The sequence below is a fragment of the Sphaeramia orbicularis genome, chromosome 1 (genome assembly GCF_902148855.1).
Source record: "Sphaeramia orbicularis chromosome 1, fSphaOr1.1, whole genome shotgun sequence".
In the NCBI taxonomy this organism is placed as follows: Eukaryota; Metazoa; Chordata; class Actinopteri; order Kurtiformes; family Apogonidae; genus Sphaeramia; species Sphaeramia orbicularis.
The window spans coordinates 27289008-27307067 of NC_043957.1; the positions used below are offsets into that span (position 1 = coordinate 27289008).

At 38.8% G+C, this 18060-nt stretch overlaps 1 protein-coding gene across 1 annotated transcript in view; it reads right to left on the minus strand.

Moving 5' to 3' along the window:
* The window catches only part of fat1a (FAT atypical cadherin 1a), a 95592-nt gene that overhangs the window by 41681 nt on the left and 35851 nt on the right, over nucleotides 1-18060 (minus strand). The window contains 5 exon segments of the mRNA XM_030133700.1: nucleotides 210-420; nucleotides 648-923; nucleotides 9965-10104; nucleotides 12180-12396; nucleotides 13422-13751. Coding sequence (XP_029989560.1) covers nucleotides 210-420; nucleotides 648-923; nucleotides 9965-10104; nucleotides 12180-12396; nucleotides 13422-13751 — 1174 coding nt within the window.

The following is an 18060-nucleotide window of genomic DNA, read 5'->3' on the forward strand; positions in this document are numbered from 1 at the left end:
CCCACATATTTGGAGATCCTCGGACAAAGTCTCCAATATTCTCCTACTCTTTGTAAAGTATTCCATTCATGATCAAGATCCAGTGGGCAGCTAGATTCAATATGACTCATACATTTTTACCAGCTGATTTAATTTGCATCCTTTTACAACGAACCATTTGCAATGAACATATCTCTTTTTTCAAGTTAAAGTGGCAAAACATTTCTTACCTGATTCGATGCTATAGGTGATCTCTGCATTCTGGCCCTTGTCTTTGTCGAGAGCTGTGATCTGGAGTACAGCTGAGCCGATGGCAGCGGATTCAAAGACACGGCCAGAGTACGGTGTGCCTATAAACCAGGGTGCGTTGTCATTTGTGTCCTCCACATTCACAATTACACGAACAAGGTTCCTTTTTACAGGGATGTCCTGGTCTCGTACCTTGAAGAGGTAAAATAGAGACAAAAACAAGACAAAGAAAACCAAGACAGAAAACTGTATGAGAGTATAATTAAGGCATAATTAATTCTTGCCTCATACCAACTTTTGAAAGTCACAGAATACAGTAAACAAGCTTAGCTTAATTTTATGGATGAATGATCTCAAAATAAAGTAACTATATTTAAACCATATATAGGAATGTGAAAACATAATTTATTTCTTCAAACCATGACAGTGAGGATGTGACTGTGCATAGTCTCATGGTCCAGTTGCTCAGCTGTGTACAGAGTCCCAGTTCCTGGATCAAGCCGGAACTTCCTCAGGCTGAAGGGATCGGTGCTGCTCAGGAGTGTAAAGGTCAATTTGTTCTTCTCATCCTCGTCCACAGCACTGATCTGCAGGACCTCAGTGCCAGCAGGAGTGTCCTCAGGGACATTCACCTCGTACCTTGGCTGAGAGAACTGTGGCCGATGGTTGTTGGTGTCAATGACACGAATGAGCACCTGTGGGGACCGCAAAAGTACTGTAAATGATCAAGAATATGTTTGAATGCCTAGTATGAACCATATAGTATAAATCCAGTGTTACATATTGGTGTAAATGTATTAGCTTGTTTCTCATACTAGTACTGATGTCATTTGATTCTAATATAGTAAGTACAGAGGAGTGGTGCACTAGTTCAGGAACACACTCTGATTTAGTCAAAAGTCTCGTTCTGCCCAATCTCACCCCAATTAGTATGTTTTTTAGAGCTGACACTTAGACTGCTATTCTTATTCATGCTGCTTTCTCCACTCTCGATCTCATCCACCTCCCCAGCCTCCTCCTGAATTAAACAGAACAACATATCTATATGTGTATTTGTTCATATATCCTCTGTCTGGAGGATTTGTGATCCCCGGGACCATCTGTGTCATGCTTGCACAGATGTTCCAAAGCCTTACTCGAGCAGTCACCACCAAATACAAATGCATGTCATTCTGTTGTAGGTTAAATCTGAAATACTACTGCTAAGAAGTGCAGTTCAGTGACTGAAGAACAAGTTCCCTAGCTGATAAAAAGCTGTGATAATGGTTCTTTTATTTTTAAGTCACTGCCCTTTCTGTCTGCACATACACACCATAAGTAGTGCATGTACAAACCACATCAATATATATGATGGAAAGAGCAATATTTAAACAGTGAAAACAAGAAATCAGTGTCGAATAACCACAATGCATCTAAATGAATTCTCAGCAATGTACAGGAGCATCTGATTAAAATGAGGTTATATCTGTGAAACACTTCGTGACAGCAAGCTGTCAACACTTGATGATCATCCAGTGACATTAATAATTAAATAATATTATATGTCAAAAATTAGCATGATGTTTAGGACCATTTGACATGTTTTACTGTTCTGCAGAAAAAGAATGCACCTATAAGCAACTATCTGGCATACATTTAGACACATGAGCCTCTTTGGATGGAAAAAGTGCAAGCATTGTGTTTTCCCCACACACACACAGCAAAGAATCTAACATCCCCAAACTGTAAAATTCCACTGGGAGCGTGTTTTATCAACACCAGCCACTCGTCTAGTGGACTTCCGACAGAGGATTATGGAGAGCTGCTGGAATGCCATCTCTGCTTCCCAGACCAGTGAGGGGCTTCTAACGTTGCCAAACATGGGGAACAAAGGGATCAGCCCAGATTAGACACCTGCATACCAGACACCAGGGGGTGATGTCCCGTAAGGAAACACACCGAGCTGAGCCGTATGGTGCAGAAACAGCAAGTGGAGACCGGTCACAAAAGTACTGATCAGTTATCAGCTCAGCAGCCTCAGTTTGTCTGGTCTCTTGTCAATGTAGCTGCCCGCTGTTGTTTTCGTCATAATACTGTTTTCTCATCACCGTGAGCCTATATCACAGACAAATATAGACTCAACCTGACAGGAGTGATAACATTTACAATCTGCTCTGTGCTGTGATGTTGGCAATGCTGCTGAGGCCCACAGATGTCATCATTCTGGGGGGTGTATGGCTGCATGCTGTTGATCGGTGCTGTATGATGGCAGGTTGCCACAAGTCTTGTGTCATGGACCACATATGTCATTGTGCTAATCAGGAAACGTAATCTCAAATAAACACATTTCTCTGACGATGAACTAACAGGGTTCCCACACTTTTGTAGAACTCATTTTACAGGACATTTTCAGTGACGATACAGCTGGTATGACAGACAAGGGTCAACTGTTCTAAGTTCTTCTCACGAAGATGTTCAATGTATGACTGTAATTTATCACTGAAATCTTCACATAGTGTTTACGCTACTGTAAACAGAGCACAAGTATTATGGAAACATATCAGTATATGTGCATAACCTTTACATCTCAGTATTTTCACTGTTATTTCCTCTGACCACTTTATTTTTTTTTTTCCTTTTTTGCTTTATTTTAATGATTTTGTATTCGTTATTCATGTTTTTTATTGAATTCCTTCATTGTATTCAATTGTCTCCTTTGAAAAGCTATTATGCTCATTTATGCACCATTATAATTACATTTTTTTAAACATGTTTTTTTTCTCCCTTGTGAATTATTTCAACCGCTACCGCTCACACATGAATACCTCAAATACTAAGCTGCAATTGCACTACATCTTTTACCTTACCTTTTAACTAGCGCTGCACAATATATCGTTTGAGCATCATCACTGCAATGTACGTGTGCATATTAGTCACATCGCAGTGTAGGAGGCTAATGAACTCGTGTTCTCATCTAATTTCAACCTGGGTACCTGACACACACTGTGCACAGTGATCTACCAATCACAATCGTTCTTAATCAATTTGCCAAAGCAGAGTCCACCCCTGCACATAGAGTGAGTCCCTGGTAACAACATTGAAAAATGAGCAACGAACAAGAGAAAATCCTCAAAAACGAAGACTTGGTGCCAAGAAGAAAAGTAACGTTAATTATCTGGAATTATTTTGGCAACAAGGATGATACTGAAACATGTGTTCTGTGTCAATAGTGCCGTGCACCTGTTGCCACAACGAGAGGAACCACAACTAATTTGTTTGACCATTTATATCGGTGCGACACAGCCATTATATCCTCCTAAGCATTTTTTCATATCGCAAAATATATCGCAGGATTTCAAAAATTTACAATGTCAGTTTCTTCCAATATTGTGCAGCCCTACTTTTAACAATCTGCACCTAAATGTGTCATTTAAGCAGTCCTTGTGTTAACTACGGTTAAGATAAGTAGTTCATTTTTAGCTAAAGAAACACAGAAGACGGCTGAAATAATTTCCCATGACATTGTACTTTTTCTTTTATTATTCATTTGTTCCATGAATGGAAATTTGCCTCAATATTTTCCAGGGTTTACAAATCGTGTGGGAACCCTGACTAACCCTAGAACGGTGTAAGAAAGTGGGGCCCTCATTATATGTTTCACCCTTAACAACCAGGCAGTCGATCTCATGCCACGTAAGTCTTCTCATGTCATGCCAGACATCATATAGCACAAGTTCCCTGATGTCTCCTGATCAACCTTTTGTACACAGAGACGCACATGCACGCACATTCCCACCCACACATGCATCCACACAAAGAGGCTGTCCAATGTATCTCAATCTGGCCAGCGTCAGATAACACGTCCGGTGAATAATGAGTAAGGTGGCGAGAGCTGATACTGCTGTCAAGAAGCAGAAGGAATGGAACCTGGTCAGTAGTAACCGCATCTATCCACAATCCACTATTTTATATGGTTTAGAAACCACACAAAAAGGCAATTCAGCCCTCCTTGCAGACCCCATGTGCACACAAACTTGCTTTTCCCTTTTCAAGGAGTCTCTCTTCAACACTTCAAAGCAACTTTGCCCCCGAACATCACAAAGCAGCATGATACAGCCTGACTGCAGCAGAAAATGCTGGTGCAGAAGAAAACTCTGTAGTCTTTGTATGTGGCTTCCTCTGGGAATGCTGCAGAGGAACAAGATTGGGACAGAGACACAGACGTGACAGATGGAGACACTAAAGAAAAAAGAAAAACATGCTGTGAGGGTGAGATGAGAGTATGAAACAGAAGTGACAAATAGAAACCAAAGAAAGCTAAGACAAATGGTCAAATTTAGCAAACACAGGTTGAAAATAAAAGAAACACAAACAAACGATGTGGCTGAGAATAAAATGAAGGAAAAAAAAAACCTTGATACTCACTGAAAAGAAAAAAACATACATGTATGACTGAATACTACACTGCAAAAATAGCCAGGCTACAAAGACCCCAAATATTCTCATATATAGCAAAAATATCATGTATTAAGATTTAAAAATCTGCTAATGAGATATGCACATTTTACATTCTGGTTAGATTTCTTAAAACAAGGAACCTTTTTGGGAAAAGTGGCAAAAGGCAAGTTGTGCTGACTCCACAGTTCTTTACAATTTAGCCTAATCTTGTTAAATTGGAAAGTTGTGCAAGTGATCTCACTCATAAAATAAAGACACAATCTTCTTACTCTGGTGAAATAATGCAAACCATTGTTTTATCTTTCAACAAATCTAGCTCAATATTAATTGGAATATCTTGATAAGGCAAGGTTAGATATAGTTTCTTACAGTTGGATTGGTTTTGTAATAAAAAATACGTTTGACAAGATTATTGTTACTTAAGGCTAATTTCCATAACGCAAGGAATTTTTACATGAAATTCCTTTTTACAATATGTGAATGTCAAAAAGACACAAAAAGGGTCTTTATTATATGAGATAATGGGAGAAACAGGAGACCAGGAACAGATTGTGAGCAGAACAGCTTGAGGTACTTCTAAACGGCCAAGGGAGGATGTCATATAGCTCAAGATGGGGGAAGGGACGCTCGGCCGAATGCCGAGGCTGCCTTGTTGGCGCAGCTCCTGGCTATGAGGTGCCCGAACTGGAATGCAGCACCCTTTGACTGCATCAGCTGATCCTTCTAAGACGCCTTCACAGAACTACAATGGTCAGATGGAAAATGCAGCAGAATGGCCAACTGTTTTCCACAGATCTCCCACAGACCAGGAGCCTAATATTACCACCGGGGACTGTATAACCAGCAAAGTTTTTCATTCGCAGATGATAGTTGTGGCAACAATTTGAAAACAAATAGAGACATAAAAGAACAAAACAGTCAACAAACAACTGAAGTGAATAGCGAAACACCATTTGTGTAGTATCCAGAACAGGACACGTGGGAGCTCTCACTGTGCTCATTGTCCTCCTGTGCCATGTGTAGGAGAGGATGCCCCCCTGCCAGGTGGCAGGTTCTGGGCAAAGGCAGGGCACTGGCACAAAGCACTCCAACATGTTCCCAAAACAGGATTAACACAGCCCACTACCCACAGAGGTCCACTGTTCTTGTTTGCATTTTTATTCTACCCAAACAGAATAATCATCCTCCCTGCATGCATGGCCAATAGGTGTGGAGTTTTAGGAAAACTGAGAGGGAGAAAATCAGAAAGAAAGACACCGGGAGGCTAAAGCGAGAAGGGAAGAAAAAAAAAACATTCCAAGGAGAGGGAAAATAGGCCAGTCTGTCTGGCAGCACAGTTTCCACATGACTTTGATTTGAGGAATAGATAAGTCAGAGTTTAAGCTTTCACGAGGTGCACTGCATGTGAGTGATTTGTAGAGAAATTTAGTACAAGTTACTTCAAAGGTAAATAACAGAAAGAAAACACATTCATTCTTGAGAATTAGCTATTCCGTGGCGGGACATTTTCAAACTGTTTGAAATTATCTCTCTTGGGATTAAGTCAATGCTGCAAAGACATTACAAGGCCTTTTTGGGGAAAAAAGGGTTATTGGTTGTTTATTCCATGTAATAATCTTCACATTAGATTATTTCGTCAAGGGTTTGATGGTTAATCCTTGCACTGCGATTATGTAAACTATCTCTTTCACTCTCTTTCCTCTCTTCTGGCATTAAAATACGTTCATGCGGCTCCTCTTAGTGAGGACAATGTGACTTTGACTTTTGACCCTCTAAATCTAATCAGTTCATCCCTGAGTCTAAGTGCAAGTTTGTGCCAAATTTGAGGATGTTTTGTCTAATCATCACTCAGATATCGCTCTTAAACCTAAATTGGATTTACCAACCGACAAAGTTCCATAAGTCTAACTCAGTGATCAAGTAACTCATCAATGAAGCTTTAATTTAATGTAGTACGGTTAATTAATGGTGAAATTAGATGTAAGAACCAAAACCAGTTTTGTACCTGGCTATAAACATGTTTATCTCTACTGAAAGTTGGACATTTAACACAGAGACTGGCTTGCTTTTGGAATCTGCCTTGTGGCCATTCAAGGAACAGCCTGTTTTGCCACTTCCACTGACTTCATTTTTTACCCCCAAGGTTTCTGCTTGAGACGAAGGGGTTAATATTGCTTGCCTACCCTGCCCATAAATGAATACCAGGAAACCTATCTTGAGAGTAAATTAATACACTTCAGTGGCCATGACACAACCTTTTCTAAACTTCAACCCTATCAGTTACATACTGTTACAGCACAGTTGCAGTTCTGAGCAAGAAGTGAGTTTACAGTTTGTGTTTTAAAGCCAGGCAACTGCTATTGCTGTTTTAAAGTTTACAGATAACATCTAAAAAAAATCCCGAAGTATCTACTTTAATAAAATATACTAAAACACTGCGTAGGCCTACTTAGAAATACTGCTTCAATTTCTTTTTCATACCTCATCTCAGAGCTTAAAAAATAATTTTCATAAGAGCGTCCTTTTTTTTTTTTTTTTTTTTACATAAATGGTACAGTCTGCGTTAATACTGCATGCCTTGTGCAGTCACCTATTTGGCTCAAAGCAGATCCCAGGCAGCTGGCCTACATCACAAAGTGCAGTTTATAGAGCATACAAATTCGGTAAATCCATTCCCTCGACAGAAAACAGCTGACCTGCAGTGGTCATCTGGGTATATAATGTCTTACACAGTCATGCTCATCTGTGAGAAAGCCTATCAGTCACAGCAGTAAAAAATAGACAAAAATACAGACATTCAAAATGTTCTGCCTGACAATGAGACAGAGCATTGCTGCAAGCTATAAAGATAATTTTACATAAAACAGGTGATTCTTTGACCCGTTTCTTGTGAAACAAACTAATGAGGATACAGGATAAATGCAGCAATTTGGTCTGTAAATGTTATTAAGTATTGGGTTCAATCAGAAGTTGACAAATGAGCGTAGCAGTCACATCAACACTGCGTGAAACTGTTGCAACCTACGAAAGTCAGTCAACAGCAGAGGAAATCAAAACCAACAGCAAAGATTTAATTTACAAAAGCACACACGAATTAGCTTTGTGAAATTTGTTTCTTTTCTGAAGATGATGCTCATTCAAGCACAGTGTGATGCAAATTATGCCATAAAAATATCACAACTGCAGGTAGCAGTACACTGACCAATTAATGTCACCATCCCAAACATCCTCCAGTGCAGTTTGTGTGTCCGTTTGAAAGTCAGTCCCATCTTGTAACATGATGATACAGTCACAGGACAGCTCCCCCTGACCAGTTAGTAGTTTGCAGCATTTTCATGTCACCTTTTGGTAACACATTAACTCATTTAGGACCATGTACCATGTAGTGAGTCCAATCCACAACTTTAACCTGATGGAAAACCAAACAACTGGAGCAGGATTGTGTCAAGTTGAGCCAAAGGAAACTTCTCATTAAATACAATACATTACATAGGCTAACCATTAGGGGGTGTTCTGTGGAAAATAGTTAGTAAGCACTGCAGTAAAGTTATCTAGGTATTGTTGGATCTCTACTGATGGACATATTTTGTCATATCACTCAACCCTGAACTTCATGATATATATTTAGATCAAAGGACACTGAGGCTGATCAACTCCTACTTTGACATTCATCTGGAAATGTGTTCCAACAGTGAAAATATATATGCACATATGTGAGATAGCCTCTTGATTAGTGTATAAAATACTGTATACCACAACGTTATTGGATATGGCATCATGTCAGAGTGTCTCAACTCAACTTCCACCATCAAAATTCAACACCACAGGATGTGAAGGAAACACTTAAGTGAAAAGTTTGAAAGTTCATTATGTTATACTTTATGTGAAAGGTTAGTACAGCTGGACCCGCTGTGAATTAAGCCCCACTGGGAATTAGACCCTGTGAATAGGTTAACCTTTGAAGGTGATTAATTTGACTTAAAATGTCAGTGCATGCTGCATTGCTGAGAGGGTTTTAAATAAGTGCCTCTTGTCAGGGTTTTTTCAGAAATCACAGTACAGAAAAGTAGCTGCTCTCTGGCTGCTGTTTAAGGTTTTTGCACAAACTAAAGGACGCATCTGCGGATGAGCTGTAAAATGCCAGTGAAGGCGGTGCTTCAGCCGAGGCTCAGTGGAGCACAGCAGCCAGATGATGAAAGGCTTCATTCATACAGAGTGACAACAAATAGATTCTTTTCCAGCTACAGTTCTCTGATGCTCCCCTTTGAGGACAAAGGACAACACATTTTGAATGCCGACGTTCCCTCTGACCCAAACTACCATGTAAAAACCATCAAAATCTCATGGACAAGGCATGACCATCTGAACAAAAACTGAAGACAGCTCGCATGCTTAAAAGCTTTTATCATGGCAGTTCAGCTTTGGTGTCAGCTGGGAAGCAAGATATGCAAGTAAGATGAAATTTACATATTAATATATTCAAATTCATGGATTCAACTGCTTTGGAGGCAACTTTTTTGTCATTTGAAACACTCCATCGAAACTGCTCATAGACTGTAGTTTACAATAACTGAGTTTTCCTATTTTTGATCTGGAATAAAAAAAACATTTTTCAGTTTATTTTGTCAGTTTCAGACAATAAAGCATGCATGAATGTGCCACATTTTCTCATTTAGAAGAGAAAAAACCAAGGATGTCTGCTCTTCCCTGTGCAAAGTAAGGGAGGGTTCACAGGTTCAGAGAGAAAACACAGTAGAGGGGAGAAAAGGGGGGGGCTTAAGAATGTACACTTTAAAAAAACCTCTGGCTAGACGGCACCATCATCACAGAATCCCTGCTTCAGGAATGAGACAATGGAAGATTCCTGAAGCTCAATGCTCAACAGAGGGAACAGAAGAGGAGGAATGCTGACTACTGAAACCATCTCTAGAAAACCTATTAATAAAAGAATGTGTTTGTTTCATGGAAAGAATATAACTAATGCTCCAGTTACATTAATATACACGTTGTCGTTTCTGAATTTATAACTTATTATCTTTTCCCATTTTCAAGTGATTGATATTACATGTGGTCTTGTGCAAATAGAAATAAACCCACTAAAAATAAATAAATTAATAAATAAACCCATTACCTGCCAATCGTGTTATTCTAATCATATATGATATTAACACCCAGGAAAGCATGGCCACTGCTTCACTCATTACTTGTCTCTTTCCTCCTGCTACATCTCACATGAGAAGAACAGAACCATGACAACTGCCTCATCAGCTTCCAACCGTTTCATTAGTGTTTCAATTACCTGGGTGCTGACAGTTCGTGTCCCATCTGTGGCTTCCACCGTCAGGTTGTAATTTGATTTCTGCTCAGCGTCCAAGGGCCGTGCAACAATCAAGGTTCCGCTGGCCTTGCCCACGTCAAAGCGGCTGTCATAATTACCACCTGTGGATTTTTTTTTTTTTTCACAAACAGTAAAATGGGACAAAAGATTAACCATAAATCATCACTCACAAATGATATCTGTAAAAGGTTGTACAAACATTACAGAGGGGAAGTGATGTGGACAAGCAAACATCAATATTCTGATATGCTGATGTTGAGGGATATATACCAGTCTGTTTAACCACCAAATGGCCATCTCATGCAAAAAGCAACAACTCCAACAGGAACTCAAAAACTTAATACCACATGAAAGGGTAAGCCTAAATTCAGGGGATATAAAACAGGTCTAATTCACAAACGAGAGAAAGGGAGGCTTTCTGGTTCTCATGAGAGTCTTATTCAGGTCACAGGTTTAAGGGGAAGATGTGGTTCAGTACCAATCCAATGGCATAACACAGTACAATCACAGCCAACATACACCAGTGACACAAAATGCAGGATGATCTCTTAATACAGCACAGCCTATTAGGAGATCCCAGCAGCTACCTTCTGCTGTACAGTTGTGGTCACAAGCCATCTGAAGGATGTAAAACATCTCAGAATCCTCTATGCCGTCTTGCAAAAATCCAACCAAACAGAACATTCCAGAGAAAAGAGGAAAGCAGTAACAGAGCACAGAGAGAAGAAAAGAGACATGTCAGTCAGACGTTGATTAGAAGAGGAACAGGTGGGAAGAAGAGAGTGACGTCTTCTCATGCATGCAGTCAAATGAAACATTTAACAAGCACAGATTTAGTACAAACACTTCAAAACTCTGACAGTAGTAAAAATTTGTTAGACTTTATACAACAGCTCAGCTTGGAAAAGGCCAATAGTTTTTATTTATGTATTTATTTTACTGAGTTTCATGCTAGTCTATTGAAAAGGGAAGAAAGTAAAGTGGGAGCAAGAGGTACAGGTAGTCTGGCTGTAGCAACGACCAAAAAAAGGCAAATACAACCTTACAAAAAGATATATTGAAACTATATAAAGTTTAAACGGCATTCATGCTAAACTAATTGTTTGCTGCCTCTGTACAGCCTTGTATTTAGCATATACACAGACTACATCAATGCTGTAGCTCATAGTAGTACAGTGAATTATTTATGTGAATGCTCAAGTATCACTTCACACAACACAAAACGTGACATATGGTAAACAATATGGGACTAACACTGAACCATCCTTGTGTCTCACCAAAAAGCTAAACTAAAACAAAGCTAATATGAAGCCAAAACCATGAACATAGCTTAGCATAAAGGTAAAGACCAAAAATGCAAAGCTAGACTGCCACTAAAAGAGAAAAAAAGATTCCCTTAAAAAGAATACATATTTTAACTGGTAAACATCCTAGAACCATCTTAAAGTGTATCTTGTAGAAATGTTTTATAGGTGCTGTATGTAGGTCCTTGTGCTAAGCTAACTACCTGTTACCACTTTATAGCCTTGCATTTAGCATTTAGATATAAAACAATAAATTCTGCGGTACACAGCAGGAAAGTGAATTATTTCCATATACACTGAACTATTTCCTTGAATTCACAACCTGGTAAATATAATAAAAAGTACTGTACTAATAAGATACGAAAGAAATATGTTGCTCAAATCTATTGAATATTTGCACAGAATAGCATAAAGGTGGCAATAAGTACAGCTAGCTTGCTGTTTAAGAGTTTAACAAAGAGAGAATAAGGAACCCTCAAGTATTTTAAGGGTGCCTTATTCTAATGTTTGTATATTTAAGGTGCCTCATTATTGCAATGTTTTGATGTCTAAAAGTTGTAAAACTTGCCTTGTAGGCTCTTTATTATTCTTTTAAATAAGCTTTATACACCTTCATGCTGAGCTATATGTAACTGCATGCTAGCTACTTATAGCATCATATTTAACATGGACAGTTACATCAGCACAAAATTGAGTTGAATCACTAAATTTGAACTATTACTTTGACATCACCTGTTGATCTTCGGTGTAAGAATTGAAGATATCCTATCATATGAACACAAGATGTTAGTCCTACCTATAAAGCACTACAACATGAAGCTTTTTTATACATGCACACACATAATAACAAATGCATGTAGAGGAAGCAGTACCTGTGATTTCAAACCATACAGGAACGTCTGAGGATTCTGTGGCGACGACGCCCACCATGTGAGCCACGGGGTCACTCTCCATTACAGAGAAGGTGAAGGGGGACTCTTCAAAAAGCAGAGGTGCTGCATCTTCTGGTACCTCTGGTTTGGGAATCCACTCGATATGCAGACGGCAAGTGGAGGATTTCTGAGGACGCCCATTGTCGACAGCTTTAATCTGAGAAAGGGACAGAGAATAAACACTTGTAGCAAATGAATTTCTGTACTCCTGCCTTAACCTTTTCAAAAGTTAATGCAAAGCAAAGTTATATTGTACATCTTACAGGTTAATTTATTACAGATTAAAACATCCAATACAGAACATTTAATTCACTACACCCATGAATGATGCATGAATAATTTAAGATGATCTATGCCACAGTTTCACACATTGTGTTTCTCTATACTCCAAGCGAGAAGGCTGTGCATTCTGAATAACAAAACACCCTTTGTGCTGGATTCTTTTGTGATTAAACCTTTTGTGAGGGCTTCTATTACTGTAAACTGTGGAGAGCAGAGTCCTCTTGAAGCAGGAAATGCAACTTTTAGGATGCATAGGGAAATAAATACAGGATTAATATCCATTTCAGCCTCAAAGGATGAGTGTTAGGTTTCATTACGAGGTGTATCACAACAGTCTGACAGCCAGTTTAGTGAAAAAACTAGAATTAAAATCATAGGTGAGAAGATTGACAGATATGATTCATTTTCACGCATAACAAAACACATCTTTTAACCATTAGTCTTCAAAAATTCTTAAAAATAGCTGTCATGGTGAGTGGAAAATTATGTTCTAAAGTGCTGTTCACTGTAGCTGATTACTAACATTAAAGAGCCACAGTGACAACTGACAAATTTAGCACTTGATAACAAATGAATCATAAATCCTACCACTTAAATCATGACAGTCTAACAGCAGGATGCTAATTGGATATTGTAGGCTGGAGCTGGTGGTAGAACATGCTTCGGAAACTACAAAGTAGATGTTTTGTCAAATACATTCCAACTATATGATATCTGTGGAGCAATTAGACTCTTGTCCTTCTTGCAGAATCTTTGGACTGCATTAAAAAAACAGAGTTGAGGGCAAATAAAAAAAAATGTAAAAAAACTTTGTACAAGGATATGAGAGATATGTTGCTACAAAAAATACAAACTATAGAACTTGAAGACCACTATAAATGCCTGTGATTGGATACTCACTGTAAGGATGTCATATTCTCCAGCTGAAGAGAACTTCTTTGACGATACGAGTCCAGTCTTGGGTTCAATGAAGAACTTCCCATGTTCATCTCCCTCCTCGATGCTATAAGAGATCTCTGCGTTGGGACCCTCGTCGCGGTCCGATGCTATGACCCGATACACCGGATCTCTCTTCATGGCTCTCTCTCGTTCTGGCCTGTCCCGCTCAGGAAGCTTGATTTTGTAGATCTTCTCCAGGAACAATGGCCGGTTGTCATTCTCATCCAGGACTTGGACGATGATGCGGACAGTGGTGGATTTAGGAGGAACACCGTGGTCAGTGACTGTGACCTACAGAAGGGAAACAAACATGACCCGATGCAATAAAGTGGTTGAGCCATGATTCCACACTCAATCAGCATCATAATACAGTGGCACTGAAACGCATTAACTACCACAAAACTATTCCTGAGTCATTTCCTGAGTTCCTGAGTAAATAACTAAAAAGAATCCAAATTAAATAATTAAAGAAATCCTTAAAAAAAAATCATAGCCATACTACAATGGAAAACTGTTTACTACAAACTTGTATATCTTATCTTATAAGGTCACCTCTAATAACATAATGCATCTTGTTCATTTGCTCCAAACCCATGCACATATTTTTTTTTTCCTATTATGCAACTTTTTAAAAAGTTTCTTTCATTTTCACTTGACATTTTATGGAAACAAAATAACTGATACAGTGCAGACCAAATAAAATCATTTTTAATCCTATCAATGTGAACAAGGATAATGAATAAATTAGAAACTCAGACACTGCATTTAGACTATGATCAAACATCCTTTGAGTTTGTTACAACACCATCATCTTGAAACTTAACCTTTCCAAAGTGTTTAATTAACTAAACTAGAGATCAAAAAACAAAAGTACATCCCTCTGAGAGTTACTGTCTTTTCTAACACACAAACACACATCTGTTCCAGGATTTCAAGCATTCCATTTGTGGAGACTTGTTTTCTTTATGAGTAAAGTAATAACTGAATCCCAAGATTCACAAGACAAAACATCCTTGCCATAACAGCAATACTGGTGCCTTGATTGGGTGCTGGTTCAGTTTAAACCATTTCTTTTTGGTAGGGTGTAGAGAGCATCATGATCCTACTGAGGTTATCAAACCCTTAGGCCAATGTGTTAGCATAATTATTATGAATTCATTATCTAATTTAATGCATCAAGGTATAATTTTTAAGGTGCAAAATAGCTCCTCTAAACCCCACAGGTAATGTTCTGCAATAAAAGCAGAGAAAAATCTCTGGGCCAAATTTCACAACTGGGAAATATACCTTTAATATGAAAATATGGGAGAGGCATTATCCTGATATTAAAATAACAATGGACCACTACTGTGCCTATGGAGTTAGCTGCTGGTTAGAGTATTTAGGTGATTTAATTCATCTGCAGGCTTGTAATGTTTGCCTGTGATCAAGATAACAGTAGCTTGTACAACAGCTACATGAACCCACCAGAGCTAATTATTTTTAACAAACTGCACCTTTTCATTCTGTTTGCAGCAGCTGCACTGACTCTGCTGCTCCATGTCAATGTTGCAAACAAAAATTTTGCACCACTAATAAACATTAAGATTTGCTGCTCTAAAGCCTCATCTTTTTTCTACATCCCAGAGCTACTCTGTGTAAAAGAGACAGTGTCACACAACTGCATCATTAGTGTAGCTTTAATTGAAGGCTAATACCAACTCTCTGTAGTGTGTGTCATTTGTGTTACAGAAGTTCTCTTGTCTTTGAACCTCGGGTGCACAGTTTGCAGAATTTAATCAAAAGCCAGGAGACATGCTCTGACCTAACCAAATGCAATCTACTTTCACAAAGAATTGCTCAGCAGCTACAGTACATTGGTGTATATGTGAATGTTTCTAGCTTGGATCTACAAAATACTATTAAAGGACAGAACAAGTGTCACAGTCATTTAAACCCATCTACTAAGTGCTTTAGTTAAAACAGTCAGGAGTCCAGGGCCAGGCATACACCATTTGGTACCATCGTTTCAATTACTTAACTAATGTGTTTTTGTTTTTCTCGCAGTCTGCTGCAGCTGTCCGTGCTTTTCACATGAGCTGAATTAATTAAATGGGATGACAAGAAACCTAAATGTCCCTCTAAGGGAGGACATATTGGTACCCATACTGAGCTGCGTAATGAACATTTTCATTACAATCAGATCCAGAGCCATTTGGCCTCATATGTGATGTTCTTACAGCCCTTTTACTTAAAATACCCTTAACATATTAGCACCACCAGAGTGTGAATGTAAGAGCGAATGACTAATGGATCCATTGTACGTGCTTTGAGTATGGTTAATAGTAAAGCTCTATATAAATCGAATCCATTCTTCTTCTTATTATTATTATTATTATTTCCTGTTTATGTACTGCAAGCAGACTCATTGTGTATTGATGTGAAAAAACTTGAAGTAATTAAAAGAAAATAATTCCTCCGAGTATGTTTGAGCACATTGCCTAATCACTATGCTCTATGTTTGTGTACACTACAACTCCTCAACTATCCATCACTGCATGCCACTGTTTGGAACTTTTCATCAAAAGCCTTTGTTTTATAATTAGGCAAACTGTACAAAAGACAGAGGAGTTACACCAGAGAGAGTGTAGCTCATTGCATCAGTATGGCACTGCTGAGAAGCAGTAAACTGAGACAATTCACTGTTTTCTCATTATACAAACAAACTTTATCTTACTCACTATATGTAAATCATTTTCCTTTTAATTTAATTGCATTGGATGTTAATTAAAACTACCTGGAAGCTGGGATAAGCACTAAGTAATACATTTTGTTGCAGAGACTCAGCTGAAACTGCAGTTCCTCTGAAGTTGTTTACATACTTAAACAGAGTAACTCACGCTGTTATCAATTATTACCCAACATGCATTGCAGATGGGAGAGTAATGCCTGCAGTAATATGTATGGACTAATGTTACAACAGTACCATTCCATTAGCTGTGAAAACAAACGAACATGTCATACATCAGAGTAAGTGAATTTTATGTAGTCAGTCTACTCATTGCTTCATAAATACAAGAATTTTGATGATCTGACTATCAAAAACAGACCAATACATAAATATATAGGAAAATGGAAAGTATTCATTGGTTTTAGCTTTGAGCTCATACGTTCCTCTGTTTTCAACTTAGACATAATGTCTTTAGTTTGGAGTGTTGTTAAAACAAACCATCTGAAGACTAACAATGTCCTCTATAAGTAAAACCTATTCATTACAAATAAGGATGGAAAAGTCCATGGTTCAGTTAAGGTGTTTGGGCTGGTGCTCGGTTCATACCTCATTTTTGTTGGTTCATTTGACAAACCAAAAGGCCAACATAATCAGGTTTTATGAAAATAACTATACTATGGCATACTATTTGCTAATTACATTAGTAAAGTATTAATAATTATAATTAGTGATTTAACTGTGATATAACCTTGATTGTATTTGAAAGCCGTGAAGGAACTGTAACTCCAGAATGTAGATGTTAGTAGTGAAGATTCTGTCTCGGCTTTAGAGGCTTTACAGCCCTAATGATTATTACATGACAGATTTAATGATTATTCAGAAAAAAGTGACTGAGTAGGATTTAATATCTTGATAAAACAGTACAAGGCCAGACTAGTACCCAGTCCAGAATCCACCTTGCATCTTGCCAAATGCATGCTGGGATGGATGCCAAACAACAGATGTGAGCAGTCCATTCACCTTGTCTTTGCCATTATAATTTTTTCCAGTACAGTCCCAGGCCTGAGCACTAAGCATGTCCTGGCATGTCCCACTTTTGCTATTTACCCACTCCCCCCTTCCTGTGATGGAGGCGTCTCATCCTGCCGCTAGAGCCCACACTCAGACCAGCAGCAGCTCTACCTTTACGCTGCCTTTCTGCCTTTAGCGCACTGTTTCACACACAGGCACACGACTCCCAACCCCCATTCGTCCCACCATAAAAGCTCACAACCCCCCCACCCCCTGTGCTCCTTCCACCTCCCCTTGGCATTTGGTGCAAACAATGCTGACACAGCCCCCACCCTAATTGGTCCACATGTTCCACATGGCCCCACATGTTTCGTTTCTTCCTCTCCAACAAGCTAGTACAAAAACTTCAGCACCAACCAGGGTGATTTTAGTTTGAGTCACTGTAGCAGGACCCGGTGTGTACATTTGATTTCTTCCGACTCATGATTAGGCCTTGATTTGTTGCCCTGAGGACACATCAAGATGTGGGAGGGTGTGGGGAGGCCAGAATGTATGGTTTAGGGCTCCGCACTGCCCTACAACTAAGGAGCCCAATAAAGAGCTTCCTGCTGGATTCCTAATAACCAGTAACCAACGCTCACAAACTTCTTAAGTTTCTGTGGTTACACTGCTCTTCTTAGGCTGTGTTCTCTCAGCCACTAACTATTTAGGTCAGAAGTTACTTGCTTTAAATTAGCTCTCTTCCTCATATTTTTTTTTTTTTTTTACCAATTTAAATAGGATTGTATTCAGACGACTGCACAGTTAAGCTCACTGCAAAAAATGCTTTAATAGGTTGTTTTTCCTTAAATGCTATGTGCACTGTAATTACAGCGTCTG